This window comes from Bubalus bubalis, chromosome 14 (genome assembly GCF_019923935.1).
Source record: "Bubalus bubalis isolate 160015118507 breed Murrah chromosome 14, NDDB_SH_1, whole genome shotgun sequence".
Classification (NCBI taxonomy): Eukaryota; Metazoa; Chordata; class Mammalia; order Artiodactyla; family Bovidae; genus Bubalus; species Bubalus bubalis.
The window spans coordinates 55514708-55533584 of NC_059170.1; the positions used below are offsets into that span (position 1 = coordinate 55514708).

At 37.9% G+C, this 18877-nt stretch overlaps 1 protein-coding gene across 16 annotated transcripts in view; it reads right to left on the reverse strand.

The window, feature by feature from the left end:
- The window catches only part of PRPF18 (pre-mRNA processing factor 18), an 80461-nt gene that overhangs the window by 37821 nt on the left and 23763 nt on the right, over positions 1 to 18877 (reverse strand). For 15 of the 16 annotated variants that reach the window (XM_044928119.2, XM_044928118.2, XM_044928128.2 and 12 more), the window contains 6 exons: positions 18440 to 18553; positions 12678 to 12824; positions 11097 to 11165; positions 9502 to 9642; positions 9297 to 9368; positions 6599 to 6754 (listed from right to left, as the gene is read on the reverse strand). In XM_044928119.2, coding sequence (XP_044784054.1) covers positions 6599 to 6754; positions 9297 to 9368; positions 9502 to 9642; positions 11097 to 11165; positions 12678 to 12824; positions 18440 to 18553 — 699 coding nt within the window. Of the gene's footprint in view, positions 1 to 6598; positions 6755 to 9243; positions 9369 to 9501; positions 9643 to 11096; positions 11166 to 12677; positions 12825 to 18439; positions 18554 to 18877 lie in introns of those variants that run through there. The other variant, XM_025264641.3, reaches the window with a different exon arrangement.

The following is an 18877-nucleotide window of genomic DNA, read 5'->3' on the forward strand; positions in this document are numbered from 1 at the left end:
AATGAAAGTAGGTAAAAATGTATGGCGGAAGACCAATTTGAGGAAAGATTTTATTTATCTGACCTACAAGGACTTCACAGTGCAAGATGATCTTTTCTTTTTTTTTCTCATGCATGTGATTGAGAAATATAAGTTAATATACCAAGCACAATGTCTGTTCAGCTGCCAGCTAAAAAGCATCATGGCACCAACCCTCAGTGTTCTATATTAAAAGGTAATGTAGGGCTTTCCTGCTGGCCCAGTGATAGAGAATTCACCTGCCAATGCAGAAGACACAAGTTCAATACCTGGTCTGGGAAGATCCCACATGCAGTGGAACAACTAATAAGCGCATGCACCACAACTACCGAGCCTGTGCTCCTGAGCCTGGGAGCCACAACAACTGGGCCCACGTGCTGCAACTACTGAAGCCTGTACACCTAGAACCCATGCTCGGCAACTGGAGAAGCCACTACAACAGAGAAGCTTGTGCATCCCAACGAAGAGTAGCCCCCCCACTCACCACAACTAGAGAAAAACCTGTGCAGCAATGAATACCCAGCACAGCCAAAAATAAAATAAATTAAAAAAAAATTTTTTTTAAGATAATATAGATGAAAGAGAAATGCTAAGCAGTATTTTTCTCTAAAATTTTGTTTTAATATGCCAGGAAGTTATTAAATGTGTAAACTGTTACCAAAGTAACTTGCCTTTAAGAAATGCTTTTTCAGACCCAAGAATACCTGAAGATAGGATAAGGCCACTTGACCCACAAATGTGTGACATAGAATCTGATGCATAGAGAGTGTTTACCAACTAACGATGATATTGTGTATCCAGCACATCGATCAAGCTGTGATTGCTCACTGCAGTAATGAATGTTTCTGTTATACCATTTTCAGCAATACACAAACATGTTATAAATTTACAAATGTTTCACAAAAACAAATTAAGCAAAGTCCAAATGAAATATGCCAAACTGAAATGCAGATATAAATATCTGACATAAAATGCTGGAATGATGTTTTCACCAGGGAATTTACAAACTTGAGGTTACTGAACACAACTTGCCGGAGAAGAGTATTAAAGAACATTTTGCCTTTTGGAATAGTGAAGACTTGAGAAAAATTATTTGGAATGAATATTACTCCTTAATCTTCTAATTCCCAAAGAAATGTGTGTTGAAACACAGCACACAGAGCAGTTAATCTACATGAGTTAGGAAGGGTATCCACAGGAAAAGGAAGCACACACTCAAGTTGGGTAATATGACCATAGTAGTTCCAAGGATTTTACAAAGGTCTGGGTAAGACCGGGACCAACAAGATACAATACAGCATCGCCAAGCCGGCAATACCCCGAAGCCACAGCCAGCCTGTTTTCAAGGATGTCAGGGAGGAAAGTGGTGACTCAACGTAGACAGAGATGGCCAGACCTTGCGGAGGGGTGCAGTGACTCCACAAGAGGAAGCCAGGAAAATAAACACCCCAAACTCATTCCTCTCCTGCCTATAAAATGCCTTCCCATCTCTCTCACAGCCCACCCCATTCAGAACTCAGAGGGCAAGGGAGCCTGTCACTGTTGTTCATAAAAGCCAGGTTTCCAGGGCACAAGGTACAAGATCAGGTAAAGAAGGATGGACTGGATCTGGAGGGCAAATCATCACGTGAGGTCAATTTCAGCTTTTTGTCCTCCTCTTCTCTACCAACAAGTAAACAACCGTCACAACATGAACCTTTTCAAGAGATGTCTGGAAATGACTGAATTATCAAGACTAACTAATGAAGAACTTTCTGTAATCTGTGGAGAAGCTTTACCCAAATCTGGGCCAAAGGTTACATCTGCATTTGGCAGACCAACCAAAGTCCTTGAAGTTCCTACCAACAGTTCCATCTCACCCGAGATTTGCAGTTAACTAATATGCTATCCAACTTCTCTTTGATCTGCATGGTGAGAAAACCCTCCCTGTGGTGTGTTTAATTTTTGTGAGAAAGAGAACACTTCAAACAATTTTTACAGTTTAAATTCTACAGAGATTTGCATAAAACCCAAAGATGAAATCATTTTATAGTAAAGAGCCCCTTGAATTGTTTCCAGGCCAAACTACTGGAGTGGGTAGCCCTTCCCTTCTTCAAGGGATCTTCCCAACCGAGGGATCGAACCCAGGTATCCCACATTGTAGGCAAATTCTTTACCAGCTAAGCCACCAGGGAAGCCCCAGTAAAGATCCCCTTGAATTGGTTTCACAGTATTTCAGAAAACAGTTATTTCTTACCAGTATTTCTATGCAAAAAGTAATTCTTCTATACATTGCAAGATTTCATTTAAGTGATGCCCAAGACCTGGCAATATTAACCAATAATGACACATAACAAAATAATGGTTATTTCTGATGGGAGGAGGGCTTAGGCTCAGAAAAGGAATGAGGGAAACTTCAGGGATGCTGCTAGAAACTTCCTGTTATCTAGACCTTGTTTTACATCTTGATACAAAATCACACGTACATGAAGAATCACTGAGCTGTACAGTTAAGATCAGTACACTTTACATGCTTCACTACTTACAAAGGTTTACTATATCTAAATTTAGAAAGAAAATACCCTATTAAATGACTTTCACAATTACCTCCTCAGCAAATATCTTAACGAGAAAAGGTTTGGGTTTACACATTTACTACGGGGTCAACAAACTACAGCCCACAGGCTGCTCATCCCTTTTATACACGGAATTTCACTGGAACACGGCCGCTGGCTGCTTTCACACAGCTGCAGGGTTGGAGAGTTGTAGCAGAAACCTATGAAGTGCAAAGCCTGAAGTATTTACTACCTGACTCTTTAAGAAAAAGTGGGTCACTCCCTGACTTCAACTTCAAATCATATATTTAAACCATCCCTTTGTAGGAATAATTCACATTAGTCTCACCTGAATACCAAAATAAGAGGAGAGAGATTCAAAAGACAGCTTAGTAAATCACTCAGTTAATTGTAAGAATTTCATAAAATGCTAACGTGGGGTGGCAGCATTTTGCCTTGAGCTGCACCATGGGTTTAAGATAGATCAAAAACTAGCACTTAATTTGGCCTCACAAACTGCTAATTTTTTGTTTTTGTTATTGCCAATATTTTAAAAATAGAAGCATATGCTTTTTAAAAAAATTAACGATTCTGGCATCTCACTAAAAAATAAAGGAAGATGGAGCGACATTAGAAAGATATTCCTACAAAGTAACAGTGAGCTGAGGTGACGCCAGTGATGCTAAGGCTAAGATGCAGCTGACCCTTCATGCTGTGCTTGCACTGCCACGGTTTAAAATTTTTATTTTATATTGGAGTACAATGGAACTAACAACATTGTTCATCGCCTGTCCCCCTTTCTCATCAGAGTTGACAGGAAAATGAAATACTGCTTCTCTGTCTACATGAAAAGTAGGAAAAGACAAGCCAGATCAAGGGTCAGGGGTTTCTTAACACTCCTCCGCTCACTCGTTACCTATCCTGTGAGTGTCAATTTGCAACCTCAGGTTTAAGCAAAGGCCTCTAGGGAAAACAGCAGAGCGGTATCGAAGGACCAGAAAAGGGTAATAGTTAAGCAGATTCTTTCAAATATCAAGTGGTAGGGATCTCCCCTGTATCTTCTAAAGCAGCCCTACTCCTATTCGGGGGCAAGTCTGCCTGTTAAAAAGTTTCTTTGCATTATTTTTGCAACCTCTTACCAGTTTACCATTGTTTCAAGACAAAAAGATTAAAAAAGGAAGAATCTTTTCCTTAAACTGATTAAAAATGTGTCTTCCTTCCTATACCTTGCTGCTGCTGTCTAGTCGCTAAGTCATGTCCGACTCTTGGCGATCACAAGGACCCAGGCTCCTCTGTCCATGGAATTCTCCAGGAAAGAATACTGGAGTGGGTTGCCATTTCCTCCTCCAGCAGGTCTTCCTGACCCACGGATCAAACCAGCATTTCCTGCATTGGCAGGTGGAATCTTTACCATTGAGTCACCAGGGCCTTAACTGTATAGGACAAACTTAACCCCTCTTCCACCACAAAGTTCTCTCTTTATCAATAGTTATCCAGACCCCCAACAAGAGTCTGCTTTCTCAAGGACTAGACTAAAAGCCAGACTTTCACCTCTCTTGCCTCTGAGCATTCATTCAATGGGCAAATCTTAATTGAGCACCCACCACGAGCACTGTTTCTAGACTCTGAGGACCCATCAGTGAGCTATGCTCCTGCCTTGTGGAACGTACACTAAATTAAATTATTATGTCTCTCTAACAATGTAGCATAAGCTCTCATTAGACCTGCCAGTAGCCATACTACACTACTGTTATTGTACTTACAGTCCACCAAATTCCCTAATTCGTCCAGATATACGCTGCTCAAACTGCTCAAGCAACTGATAGTTCAAATTTCTTTATGGTCATAATCTTTTAGAATAAGATAAGTACTGATTTTTTAGAATCAGTTTTTTTCTTCAGTCTTTCAAGAACTTCCAGAATGCAAATTTCTTCTCCATCTGAACGTACAGCCTATCCCTTCTGTTTCTTACTGTCTGTAAATCTGATAAATATACCTCTTGGTAGAGTCATCCAAGTTGGTCATGAAAACTGTTGAACAGGAGAGTGCTGAGGTCACTAAGAACCCCGTGGCATATCACCAGCATCCACCCAGACAGGCATGGATTCGTTACTCAGTCCTCATGGCTTCTCTCACTCAACAAGCTGAGTCCACCTGGCTGTCTTATCATATTTACATCTGTACACAAGAATATTATTATGTTTAGGTCAAACACCTTCCTACAGTTCAGATATAGTATGTTCACCAATATTCCCTAATCACCTTGGGGAAAAAGGAATGGAAGGAGAAAAGTTAACAAGAAAGAACATTGGGGTTTCCCTGGTGATTCAGAGGTAGTAAATCCGCCTGCCAAAGCAGGAGACACAGGCTCAATCCCTGATCCAGAAAGATTCCACATGCTGCAGAGCAACTAAGCCCATGCGCCACAACTATGGAGCCTGTGCCCTAGGGCCCGTGTGCCTAGAGTCCAAGCTCACAAGAGAAGCCACCACAATGAGAACCCCACACATCACAGCCAGAGAGCAGCCCCTGCTCTCCACAAGCACAGCAAGACCCAGCACAGCCAAAAATAAAATAATTTTTTTTTACAAAAATGAAGAACAATGGAGGGAGGATAGGTCATTGTATAGCTATAATAATAAATACTATTCCAAAATAAACCAGAAATCTTTAAAATACTAAGCATATTTTAAAAAAGGAAAAACGTTTATAAGATGGTAATCAAACCACTGTTTAAAAAAGGCATGCTGTCTTTAAGACAGGGCTTCCCAGGTGGCTCAGTGGAAAAGAATCTGCCTGCCACTGCAGGAGACTCAGATTCAATCCCTGGGTCAGGAAAACCCCCTGCAGGAGGAAATGGCAACCCACTCCAGTATTCTTGCCTGGAAAACTCCATGGACAGAGGAGCCTGGTGGGCTACAGTCCATTGGGTTGCAAAAAAGAGTCAGACAAGACTGAGTGTGCACCACACACATACACACACACACAAAATGAACTTTTATACACACTATAGCCTTGGCCATGGTATAACTGAAGACAATCAGTAAATTTAATCACTGGAAACAATATTCCATTGTTAAAGCCAAGCCACTTTTCCCCCCAACTAAAAGCTTTTTGCCTTCAATACAGTCAATGGTGGTTATTTAAAAAATGGAAATGTCTTTGATTTCCACAACTATATTTGAACTCTAAAATTCTGCAGTTCCCATTAGGGGGTCAAGTTGAAATCATATTTTAAAATGTTAATACATATGAATAAGCCACAAAGCATGACAGGCAAAATAACCTTTAGCACTTGGAAGTGAAATGAAATAAAATGGTAATGCATGAATATGATAGCGACTGTTGTCCAGCACAAATTCTGAAAACATGTTATGCATTTTAAGTGAATCTTATACTTTAAATAAACTTTGAGTTTCATCTTCAAGCTTTAGCGTTAACATCCAGCAAAAGTCATTATACAGACACAACCTGGGATCGTTGATAACTTGGCAAAAACTAGGTTATAACTGAGGTTTTCTCCCCCACTAAAAACAAAAGTTTAATCCAACAGCAGTATTATCAGGTTTATGTGAAGCTCAATAACTTTAAGAAAATAAACTATGAATACTTTAAATCTATTTGTGTAGAGAAGTGTTGTTATAAATTATTTAAAAAATACTACTAGCCAAATTTTGACTATTTGTACCTTTTTAGTCTATATGTTAAACTTACCTTGAAAATAACAAAATTGTGACTTATTGCAAAATACTCTGTAAATTCATCATTCTTCAGTAAATTCCCAAAGCAAACAGTAATAGTTTTATTTCACTACTAAGGTAATTAAAGCACAACACTTGACTCTGTCTTACATCATCTATGACACGTAAAAGCTTTCTGTTTTACAGCTGAGTGAAGGTGTCTTAAATACAAGACTACTTATACAAAGCGTGGACTTGCACCCTGTCATGCTATATCCTACTGCTGCAATTCTCCTTCTCGCAAAACTTAGTTTGAGAAGTGGGGAATGTTAACCTCCAAAGCACTTTGCCCTCCAAACTACTTACCTGAATATATTTCCGCTGTGTCTCATCGTTTAAAACATGTGCAACGTGCTTGGAAAAAATCTTTTCCCTGCCAGTTCTGGCATGGATGCCAACCATAGTAACACCAATGGGCCAAGGGGCGTTTCCAATGGCCATCTGAAGATAGGCATCGTTAGCCTAAAGAGAAAGTTTAAGTAGAGATCAGAAAGGCAGAAATATTCTGTTGGTCCAAATTTTTCATTTAAAGTATTTCACAGCCCTACATGATGTAATTTTCATCCATCTCTTAGGCATGTTGAAAATATTACTATTCCCATTATTCAAACAAAAGAAATTAAAACAGGGGTGACTGATTGCTTGCCCACAACCACAAATGTCTGTGGAAAAACACAAACCAACGCTAACTAACCCAGTGAGTAAAAAGACAAACATTCTTTGCAGCCTTCAGGCATTAAATATTAATGCAGCTCAGATCTGGAAGTACTAGGTAGGTAATCTGATGCACTGATAGAGACTCCAGTCTGAGTCTCTGTTAGACCCGGTCTTCTCCATAGGTGGTCACAGGGAAGACAGAGGGTAACTAGTTTTTCATAATCCCACCTGAAGCTACATCCTCTCCCCACACAGCAGTGTGGGCCTCTGAAAGTAGCATGGGCTCTGTGTGCTGGGACCATCACATTGGTCCCAAAGCAGATGTATAAACAGATTAAAAACTGGCCCTTGAATAGCTCAAGGATGAGATCGTTTCACTTTGGCCCCCCGAAACCTCCCACCTGCCAAGAATCTTAAAAATAAAAGCTACAGTTTCCCTGGTGGCTCAGTGGTAAAGAATCCACCTCCCAATGCAGGAGACACAGGTTCGATCCCTGGTCCAAGAAGAGCCCACATGCCGTGGAGCAACTAAGCCCATGCACCACAACTACTGAGCCTGTACTCTAGAGCCTGGGAACTGCAATTACCGAAGCCCACGTGCCCTAGAGCCCATGCTCAGCAAGAAGAGAAGCCACCACAATGAGAAGCCTGCACACCACACCTAGAGAGTAGCCCCTGCTCACTGCAACTAGAGAAAGTCTGCACAGCAATGAAGACCCAGCACAGCCAATGAATAAATAAATAAAGTTATATTTTAAAAAAATTTAAGGCTACAAAATGAGAAGACAGAAAGCAACAAAGACAAATGGCTTTTTCTAAACCAAGTGTGGCTACTCATGGAGGGAAAGAAGGAAAAATACAAAACAGAAAGCAAGTAAATTCGAGAAGACCCAATGGTGTCAGAGAGGCTTATACAGCCAGGACTCAAAGAGATTTTAATTTTAAAAATCAAACACCCATGAGACTGATAATGTAGAATTTTAGAAGGGCATACACATTTTTTATCACTGATTCTTGTGCGTGAGAAATCACTGGATATTAACTGATAAAATTTCCAATATTTGGTCTCCCCCAATATTCAAAGAAAACTGTCCAAATATTAAAGTTTTAGTTCTGTCTGTACTGTATATAAAATAAACATTCACCAGCTTCTCACATAATATATGAGAATGAGAAAAGTACCAAGGAGAAGCCACGGTCTCGAGCAGACAAGTGACCTGAATTCTCTCTGCAGTGATGGTGACCTTATCCATCCATCTCAACGGGATCACCCTTCATAAGCAACAGGCAACTCACAGAACTACCCAAAATTAAAGCTGACACTCATAAAACAGTTTCTTTGACTAATGAACTGGCCCCCATGCAGAGGGAGTAGTTCATCAGGGAGCCCTCCAGTCACCCAGGATCACCGAGCTAAGGACAGACACTCAGAGCACAGGAATAAGCAACGGCTTCCCCGCTTTCCTGGTAGAGCCTGTCTACCGCTCTGGAACTGTCACTGGAGGTGCTGCCCGGAAGTCCTCCCCTCCTCCTTCTCTCTTGGAAGGCACAGCCCATGGGAGCCTCCCTCCTCAGACTTGGCTGACGGCCCACGAGCACTGGCATACTTCCAATGCTGCTAGCAGTACAGGAGGCCCTTCTCTTCCTGTTCATCACCAACTGAGAGCCTTGCACCCACCTTTCTAAACTCTGCCCTGAGAGCACGTGAACACCAGATTTCTCTCCTCAGCCACCTCCTCCCCAAGTCCATTCAGGAATAAAAACACTGCAGCAAGGGGAAGAGTCCTCCCTTACTAGGCTCTGCTATGCTGCAGCACTGAAAAGGGAGCAAGGAATTCTGGCAGCCTGACCAGGAACATTTTCTTAGAGAAACCAGCATAAAAGTGGTTAAGTTCCATGGTATCATTAGTTCAATAGTTCAGCTATATTATAGATTAAGAAGGCTTTTACAGCTGGTCTGAGAAACTGATCTAATAACATTGCTTCTATGGGAAAATTTGTTCCAAGCCATAATCAACCATCTATAAACTTAGAAATTCAGTCCCATTCATGAAATGAACACTGTCTATATCCAATTTGTGCTCTGCAGAATCTTTATACCTTCCTTCAAAATGATTAAAATATAAAATGTGGTCTGAAAATTTTTTTATTTATTCACACCTAACAATATTTATTCATATCTAACAATAAAGCTGACAATAAATTATAAAATGCTTAGTTTTTAAAATTTATTTCACATTTATTCTTAAATCTGCTATTAAAATACCCCCACATGAGATGAACGTATTACGCACACAGTCTAGATACACTCATGAATATAATTTCGATGCACAGCATGGTAATGTACCTTCACGTATTCCCTCTGCAACATGAATTTAATAATATCTGTTATGGATTCTTTAATATCAGCAGGAAGATTCTGGAAAAGGAAAAAAAATAATTATGGAAGCTCAATATGTAGTTATAGATCAATATAGATCACATTTATCCTAACTTTATATATTCTATTTTAAAAAAATCAGTTAATGAAAGCATTTTTTGAGAAACCTCACCCTCTTCCGTAGCTTTCTGAAAAGGGGTCTGAGATAGGACTCAGTCTGTTTCTGAGTAGCACTGTTCAGTTTACCCTGCACACTGCGCTTCACATAATCCTCTCTGGCATTCAGCTCTTTAGCCCAAACACCAAGAAGAAACTGTGGAAAGAAAGGGTAAATTTAGACTACAATGCCACCCAGTGGTTTCATAAGCACAAAAGTTCTCTGATGCACAAAACGGTACACATTCATCCTTAGAGTAAATGTCTTAACTGATTAATATTAGTCGCTGATGTTTTAATGAACTGTTTCTGCTTAGTAACTCATAGATGTTTTAAAGCAGTGCTTTTGGCAAGTCACAAACCTCCCTATTCTACACATATTCCTAGCTCAAGTGTGATCCATTTCTCCCCTAAAAAGAACCCCGGGCTGAAATACGAAAAAGTTCCTTTTTCAGGCCAGAAACTCTGCGCCCCAAGTTCCTGGGATGAAATAGGAAGAAGTTTCACAGGTAACTGTTTGATAGAAATAAACTTTTATTTGTATTTATTTCTATTACATAAAATTCAACCTGCCTAGACTTATCAGCCATAATGCCATGTGCTGTGATATTTAATCAATTTTCCAAGGATGATGATGCTATATTTGGACTTTGTACTTTTGCAGTAGAGACCACAATTCAACTAAAAATTCCCTCTAAAACACTTGACCAAAGAAGGAAGGAAAAAAGGAACGAAAATACAAGAAACTATAACCAGCCCCCATCCCACCCTAGAAAACTACCCAGGTGCTCCTTGAATTTAACTACACAAAGAGCATCCTTTCTGGAGGCAGCTAAACAGTGGGCTGAGGAGGCCATATTCCCTGAGTGGTGTTATGTATGCATGTGCTATTGGGAGAGGCCGTCACTCAGAGGAAATTCTAGTCCATACTAGATCCCATGCCCTAGCTAAGTCCATGCAAAATCCTCAGTGGGTTAAGAATCTTGATGACCGATTATGTTGCATTTAAACTATAAATACAAGTAAAAGCATTTCTTGCATTTAAATCTCTTGGTCTGAATATAAATATTGATAATTCATGAAGAAATGTTAAAAGGAATCTGGGGTTTGCACATACTCTACCTAAACCACTGAAGAGAGAAAAGCTGGGAAGAAAGATAGAATGAGCTACTGATAATTCTGTGAAAGGTTACCCAAGTGTTTGCTTTTTTCACTGCCAATGTCTTGCCACTTTTTCCTTATGTCATCTCTCAGAGAAGCTTCTGGAACCCTCTCCTTATTACACTCTTTCCCAGGATGTTTAAAAAAATCTTTTAATCCTTAAAACTTCTTGTTCATTCTATTGCTATGATTCTTTTCTGTGTGTTTACAGTAATAAGTCAGCTTTACAAGTGCCATGAAGAAAGTAAATATACATTTTGCTTAACCTCTATACCCAAACACATACCAACATTATAAACACTACACATGCAGAAATGTTTAATGAGAGTTTCCCTTTCCAGTCGAACTCTTAAACAATTCAGAACTGTAAGACCGAAAAAAAAAAAAAAAAAGTAAGATCAATTCTTATCTAAAGAAAACATCTTCCTTTCCTAGCCAAAAAGTACATACCTTAAGGAATTTGGTAATGATGTCCATGTCTTTATGATCATCACCTTTTCCTAAAGACTCTCCCAGAGCCTGAAAAGAAGGAAGGTTTCTGTTTGTTAGTCAGGAGCAACAGCTGAATATATATGCTATTAACATCAGTCCAAACATGGCCCTTTATTATATTACATGTATGGTCCAATTTTGATTTAAAGCCTGACACAATTTCTAGATAGGTTAAAAATGTCAATTTGCCATTTAAATTTAGACAGCATGTTATCTTTTATGAATCTAAAGATTAATGGGAGTGACTGCTAATAAATGTGAGGTTTCTCTCTAGGGGAATAAAAATGCTCTAAAATTAGACTGTTGTTGGAACTTGTGAATATACTAAAAACCACCGAATTGTACACATTAAAAGGATAAATTGCATAGTATGCAACTATCTCCAAAGTTGTTTAAAATGCCCAGAACTGGTTTGCTCACCAGTTTTATTTCAGTTAAATTATTATTTCAGTAAAATTCAGGGGGTGGGAGTACAAATAAAATAACCACCTCACATATGTACACCTAAGCCTAATTCATGTTGATGTATGGCAGAAATCAAACCAATATTGTAAAGCAGTCAATCAATTAAAAATAAATATATATTAAAAGATAAATAAAAGGGAGGAAAATCTCAAAAAAACAAACAATAACCTCAACTACAATCTCACTTACAGCAGTCAACATGGGTTAAGAGCAAGGAATGAAAGGTAACAGAAAAATGACTTTACAATTATCAAGAAATTTAAGTCATTATTTTTGCTCATGCTAGACAGATAATTTAAAATTATTTCAAGTAATATTACATATATCACTCCACATTCAATACACTGGCAAAAATAAGCAAGCAAGATATTGCCAAATGTTGGCAGGGATGTATGGATATACTGCTGATGGTGGAGTAAAGACTGGTACACCCATTCCAAAGAGCAACCTGGCAGTATTCAGACAAGTTAAGAAGCAATCTTGTTTCTGGTCCAGAGGGGTTATGTACAAGACTGTCTGTCACAAAACTGTTTGTGGTAACAGGAAGAAGATTACTGCATGCTTATTATTGCATGCACAATTATTACGTGCTATTATTAAAAGGCACTGAAAGTCACACTGTATAAAATACTATGTAACAATTAAAATCAAAGGTTTAACACTGTATAAAATACTATGTAACAATTAAAATCAAAAGTTTAGATGACATAGAATATCAAGGTTGGAACTTGAAAATAAAAAACAGAATGAAGAATTTCACAGTAAAGTATCATTTATGTATACCGAAGCACATGCATACAAAACATTACTGGTTTTACAAGACCATCAATAAATAAAAGGATGTACACATCGAACATATCAGAATGAATACTTCTGAAGGCAGGAAGGAGGGGAATGTGTGTAGAAAATGAGAAAAAAGGGAGTGAATAAACAACAGTCATGAAATAGAAGGGCCTTTGTAATGACCAAAGAAGCCAGGGTGCTGTGAGAACTGAACAGTCTAATGAGCTCAACCATCAGCTCCAGGGAATGAAAGGTGGGGTGGGGGAGTGAGGAAGGTGGTGGAGGGATCACCTCTAATTCTTCAATTGTGGTGTTTTCTTCGTGAACTTTCAAATCATTCTGGGTGTCTTCCTCTCCAGGCTCTTGGCCACCCACAAGTTCATTGAGGTACTGCTGATCAATCTTATCCAAAGCTGCTTTCAGATCATTCCTCAATCCCTGAGGAAAGGTAAAAAGTTACACCTAGTATGAAATTTCACTGATGTTTCACTTCTGATTTTTTTTCTGATAATGAATATAATTCATTTTTTTCTCCACAAGGAAACTCAAACAATATTTCAATTAATTATACAGCTATCACTACTGTCCATTCAAAGTCAATTCTTACGAACATATTCAAATTTAAAAGAATATATAACATTATAATAGCTAGTCTGACAGAAAAATAAAAAATATGAGCGACAAATCCAATTAAGAATCTGCATAAATGCTGTAATTTTCTAATGAGGCCTAGAGAAAGTGACCAGGTGCTCCACCCATTTTCCTGGTTCACTGAAAACTTCTAACAACTCCAACTGCTTTCAACTTCCACAACATTTGGCAATATCAACAGTATAAAGCCAGAGTCTCAACCACGTCCTAGACTTCACTATGTTTCTAACAAACCAGTAAACTCCACATTTTCTTCACTTCTAGTTTGTGATCATTTGATTAAAATGGAAGCCTTAAGGATAGACCCTTATCATATACCACATATAAAAATTAACTCTAAATGGATCAAAGACTTAAATGTAAGGGTTAAAACTATAAAACTGTAACTCTTAGAGTTAACTACAACAGAAAATCTGATTTAAAATAAGCAAAAGACTTGAATAGACAATATACAATGGCCAATAAGTAAATGAAAAGATGCTCAACTTCACTAATCACTGGGGAAATGCAAACCAAACCACAGAGATACCACTTTACAACCATCAGGATGGATATTATCACCAGAAAACAGAAAATAACAACGTGGCTAGGATATGGAGAACCAGACCCATTGTGCACTGCTGGAAATGTAAAGTAGTACAGCTGCTGTGGAAAATGTTAGGGCAATATCTGAAAAAGTTAAACATACCTACATCAAGGCACAACACAGTTAAAATGTCAAAAGTTAAAGACAGTTCCTACAAGAGAACACAGGCAGAGCGCTCTAACATAAATCTTAGCAGTATTTTCTTTAATCAGTCTCCTAAGGAAAAAGAAATAAAAGCAAAACCAAACAAATGGAACCTGATTAAACTTAAAAGCTTTTGCAAAGCAAAGAAACCATCAGCAAAATGAAACAACAACCTACTGAATTGGAGAAAATATTTACAAATGATGTGACCCTCAAGGGATTAATATCCAAAATATACAAACAGCTCATACAACTCAATATCAAAAAACAACCCAAGCCAAAAATGGTCAGAAGATCCGAAAAGACATTTCTCAGAGAAGACATCCATATGGCTAACAGGCACGTGAAAAGATGTTCTACATTACTAATTATTCAGTTCAGTCGCTCAGTCATGTCCAATTCTTTGCGACCCCATGAACTGCAGCACGCCAGGCTTCCCTGTCCATCACCAACTCCCACAGCTTGCTCAAACTCATGTCCATCCAGTTGGTGATGCCATCCAACCATCTCATCCTCTGTTGTCCCCTTCTCCTCCTACCTTCAATATGTCCCAGCATCAGGGTCTTTTCAAATAAATCAGTTCTTCGCATCAAGTGGCCAAAGTATTGGAGTTTCAGCTTCAGCATCACTCCTTACAATGAATATTCAGGACTGATTTCCTTTAGGATTGACTGGTTGGATCTCCTTGCAATCCAAGGGATTCTCAAGAGTCTTCTCCATCACCACAGTTCAAAAGCATCAATTCTTTGGCTCAGCTTTCTTTATAGTCCAACTCTCACATCCATACATGACTACTGGAAACACCATAGCCATAGCTTTGACTAGATGGACCACTAATTACAAGAGAAATGCAAATCAAAACCACAATGAGGTATCACCTCACACAAGTCAGAACAGCCATCTCTAAAAAGCCTACAAACAACAAATGCTGAAGAGGATACAGAGTAAAGGGAACCCTTGTACACTAGTGGTCGGAATGAAAACTGATAAAGCCACTACTGAAAAATAGTTTCTAAAAAACTTAAAATAGAACCACCATGACACAGCAATTCCACTCCTGCATATGCATCCAGAAAAAAACAAAAATATGAAAAGATACATGCACCCCAAAGTTCATAGCAGCACTAGTTATAATAACCAAGACATGGAAGCAGACCAAGTGCCCCACAGACAACTGGATTAAGAACATGTATGTATGTCTCTCACACACACAAAAACACAGGAATATTACTCAGCCATAATAAAGAATGGAATTCTGGCACTTGTAACACATGGATGGATCTGAGAGTATTATGTCTTGTGAAATAAGTCAGACTGAGAAAGACAAACACTGTATGATACCACTTACGTGGAATCTAAAAAATAATACAAATGACTGTATATGCAAAACAGAGACTCACAGATACAGAAAACAAACTTGTGGTTAACAATGAGAAAAAGAAAGGGGAGAGTGACAAATTAGGGGTACCGGATACACAAACTACATTTAAAATAGAGAAGCAAGAAGGATGTTGTATAGCATGGAGAATTATACCCATTATTGTGTAATAACCTATAATGGCATATAATATGCCAAAAATACTTAATCCGTATGCTGTCTACCTGAAGTTAACACAATACTGTAAATCAATTACATTCCACTTTTTTTTTAAGTTACAGAAAGGAAAGAATCTTAAAAGCAGCAGGAGAAAAACAATTTGCTTTGTATAAGGAACCACCTCCCAATAAGACTATCAAGATATTTTTTAGGAGAAACTTTGCAGGCCAGGAGGGAGTAGCACAATATATTTGAAGTGCTAAAAGAAAAAACTTCCAAGAACACGCTACCCAGCAAAGTTATCATTCAGAATTGAAGGAGCAATCAAGTTTTCAGACAAGCAAAAGATAAGAGAGTTCCTAACCACTAAACTATCCTTGTTAAGAAATGTTAAAGGGACTTCTTTCAGCTGGCAAGAAAACATATGAAAGCATAAATCCCAGTGATAAAAGTACATGTATGGTACAGGTGGTAAATTAATCACTTATAAGGCTAGTATGAAGATTAAAAGACAAAAGTAGTAAAAATAACTGTAAGTGCAGTAATTAGTTAAGGGCTACACAATACAAAACGATGCAAAATGTGTTATCAGAAAAAAATGTGGAGGCAGAGGAGGAAAAGTGTTGAGCTTCAGAATGTGTTCAAACTTAAGTTATTAACTTTTAGTTCCGGTTACAAAATAAATAAGTCACATGGAATAATGTACAGCATGGTGACTGAAAATACTGCACTGCACATTTCAAAGTTACTCAGAGAGTAGATCTTTAAAAAAGTCTTCATCACAAGAAAAAAATTTTTGTAACTACATACAGTGATGAATATTAGATTTACTGTGGTGATCATTTTGCAATATATACAAATATCAAGTCATTATGCTGTACACCTGAAATATGTTATATGTCAATTATAACTCAACTTTTAAAAGTACAAATAAATTCTAATATTGAATAAGATCAGAATACAGCAGGTTGTAGTAAGTTAATATTAAAAGCTAGAAAATTTCTCAAGTAATGAGACATGAGTAGCAGAAAAATTAAATCAGGTACCAAAAACTAAATGGTGCACATTAGCATTTTAGACTCTTTTGACAAGGAAAGTGACTTGGGATATAGAAGAGGAACAAATACTGGTGAAATGAGGCATTACAAAACCACTTAGCTCTTTCCAAGGATTTAGGTAAGGAAACTTTAGATAGGACTGAAAATAAAAACAAATTGCTGTGGACATTAATAATATAAATGAAGAAAATGTTTTAAATTCATTTATGTTTTTAAAAAGAAGTTAAACATAGAATCACCATACAATTCAGCAATTTCACTTCTAGGAATATTATGTAAAAGAAGAGAAAGCAAGGAACTTGAACAGATATTTTTATACCTGTGTCCATAGCAGCATTATTCACAATAGACCAAAAGGTAGAAGCAACCTGCCTGTCCAACAAGGATGCATGGATTAACAAAATGGTGTCCATACATACAATGGGATACTAGCTTTAAAAGGGCAGGAAATGCTGACTTCTGCTACAACAAAGCTGCACCTTTAAGGCAGCATGCCTAGCTAGTAAGAAGGCCAGACTAGGGAGCCTTCAGGTGACCTCAGCCGCAACCCTCATGTGACTTTATCACAGGGGAGACCTCAACCAAAACACTACCCAGCTTAACCCAATCAAACCACAGAATGTGATGGAGAATGATAAACTATCTTAGGATACAAGGTTTCAGGGTGGTTTGTTACCATCACAAATGACTGAGAAAGATTTTATGATAATGAATTGTTTTACGATGTAAGTTTTGGGGTGGTTTGTTATACAACTACATATAACCACGTCTGTCTCTCTCAGTAACTGAAAGAGCAAGTAAATAAGTAAATAAGGCCACAAAAGATCTAAACACCACTGTAATTGACATTTCAAAAGCATAAAGCATACTCTTTTCAAGAGCCCATGGAATATTCACCAAGATGGATTATAAGCTGAGCCATAAAACAAGATCAGAGTTCTAAAAGTAACGCTGAAACTATTAAAGTTTCAGAAGAAAATACCATCTCTTTAAGATCTTAGGGTAGGCAAACATTTTCTTAAGCAAAATACCACAAGCAGTAATTATAAAGTGAACTTCGTCAAAATTCAAAAGTCTTGCCCATGAAAAGACACCGTTAAGAAAACAGGTAAAGCTTAGGAAAAAACAGATACAAAACATGAATTCGTATATCTAATGAAGAATCCAGGTTATACATAAAGAACTCCTATAATTCAAAAATAAAAAGACAACCCAACTAAAACATGAACACTGCATAGAGAAAGATGTGGCTAGTAAGTCTATAAAAAAATGCTCATAATCTTTAGTTGTCAGGGAATTGTGACTAGAACCACATGAGATACTACCACACAAACAAGAGAATGGTTACAATTTAAAAGACTAACAATAACAAACACTAATGAGACAACACTGGCAATACCCGGCATTTCTTAAAAAGTTGAGCATACATATACTGTTACTATTCAGCAATTCCACTTCCAGAGAGATAAAAATGTATTTAACCTAGGAGAAACAACATAGAACCAAAAAATATTTGTGTAAGAATGTTCACAGCAGTTTTACTCATAACAGCTCAAGGCTAGAAACATATTGTGATATATTCATATTACTGAATATCATCAGCAATGAAAAGGAACAAGTTACCAACATCCACAATAACATGGATGAATCCTCAAAATCTTACACTGAGCAAAGGAAGCCAGACATATCCTGTGTGACTCCACCCAAGTGAAACACTAACACAAGTAAAGTTCATCGACAGCAACAGAATTTAAAATGGTGGTTGCCCAGGAATGGAGGAGGAAGAATCCAGGGACTGGCCAAGGAGGGGTGCTGGGGAGTTTTCCTGTGTGTATGATGAAAATACTCTATATCTTCGTAAGGGTACTGGCCACACACTTGCAAGCATTTTCAAAATGCACTGAACCGCATGCTCAAGATGTGTGCCTTTTAAAAGAAAATTTACATTCAGCAGCAATAATCTGGCAACTTCATTTTTCCCTTTTTCCTTATAATAAGGCAATTATTTGAAGTCTGTCAAAGTCTGTAGTATTCTCAGCGATGTGGTACAATGATATTCTAGCTTTGTTCTTCTTACCTTGTTAACTTCTGGTGTGAGGATCTCTATTTTTCTTAAACGTTGAAAAGCATCATAATCTGTTTCTCCAAATAGTCTGATTGGTTCTCCTCTTTCTCTCAATCTTCTGATAACCTATTTTAAAAAAAAGAAAGAAAGAAACAATAGTAATTCCTATTTTAGAAGACTAAACACTTATTTTGAAAATTAGATGCGAAAGTAAGTTATATTTGTTTTTTCTTTAGTTTTCCACGAACAGATATACTGAATTACTGTCACACCTTAAATAACCCGAATGGTTTAGGTCATTTGGTGAGTGTTACAGAAAGGACCAATCTGTGTAGTAGGCAACATAAGAAAACCATTAAGATGGGAAGGAGTGATAACATTCATACAGAGGAAAAAAAAAGTCTGGAGTCAGTTGATCAGCCAATGACCACAGACAGGCAAGGGTCATCA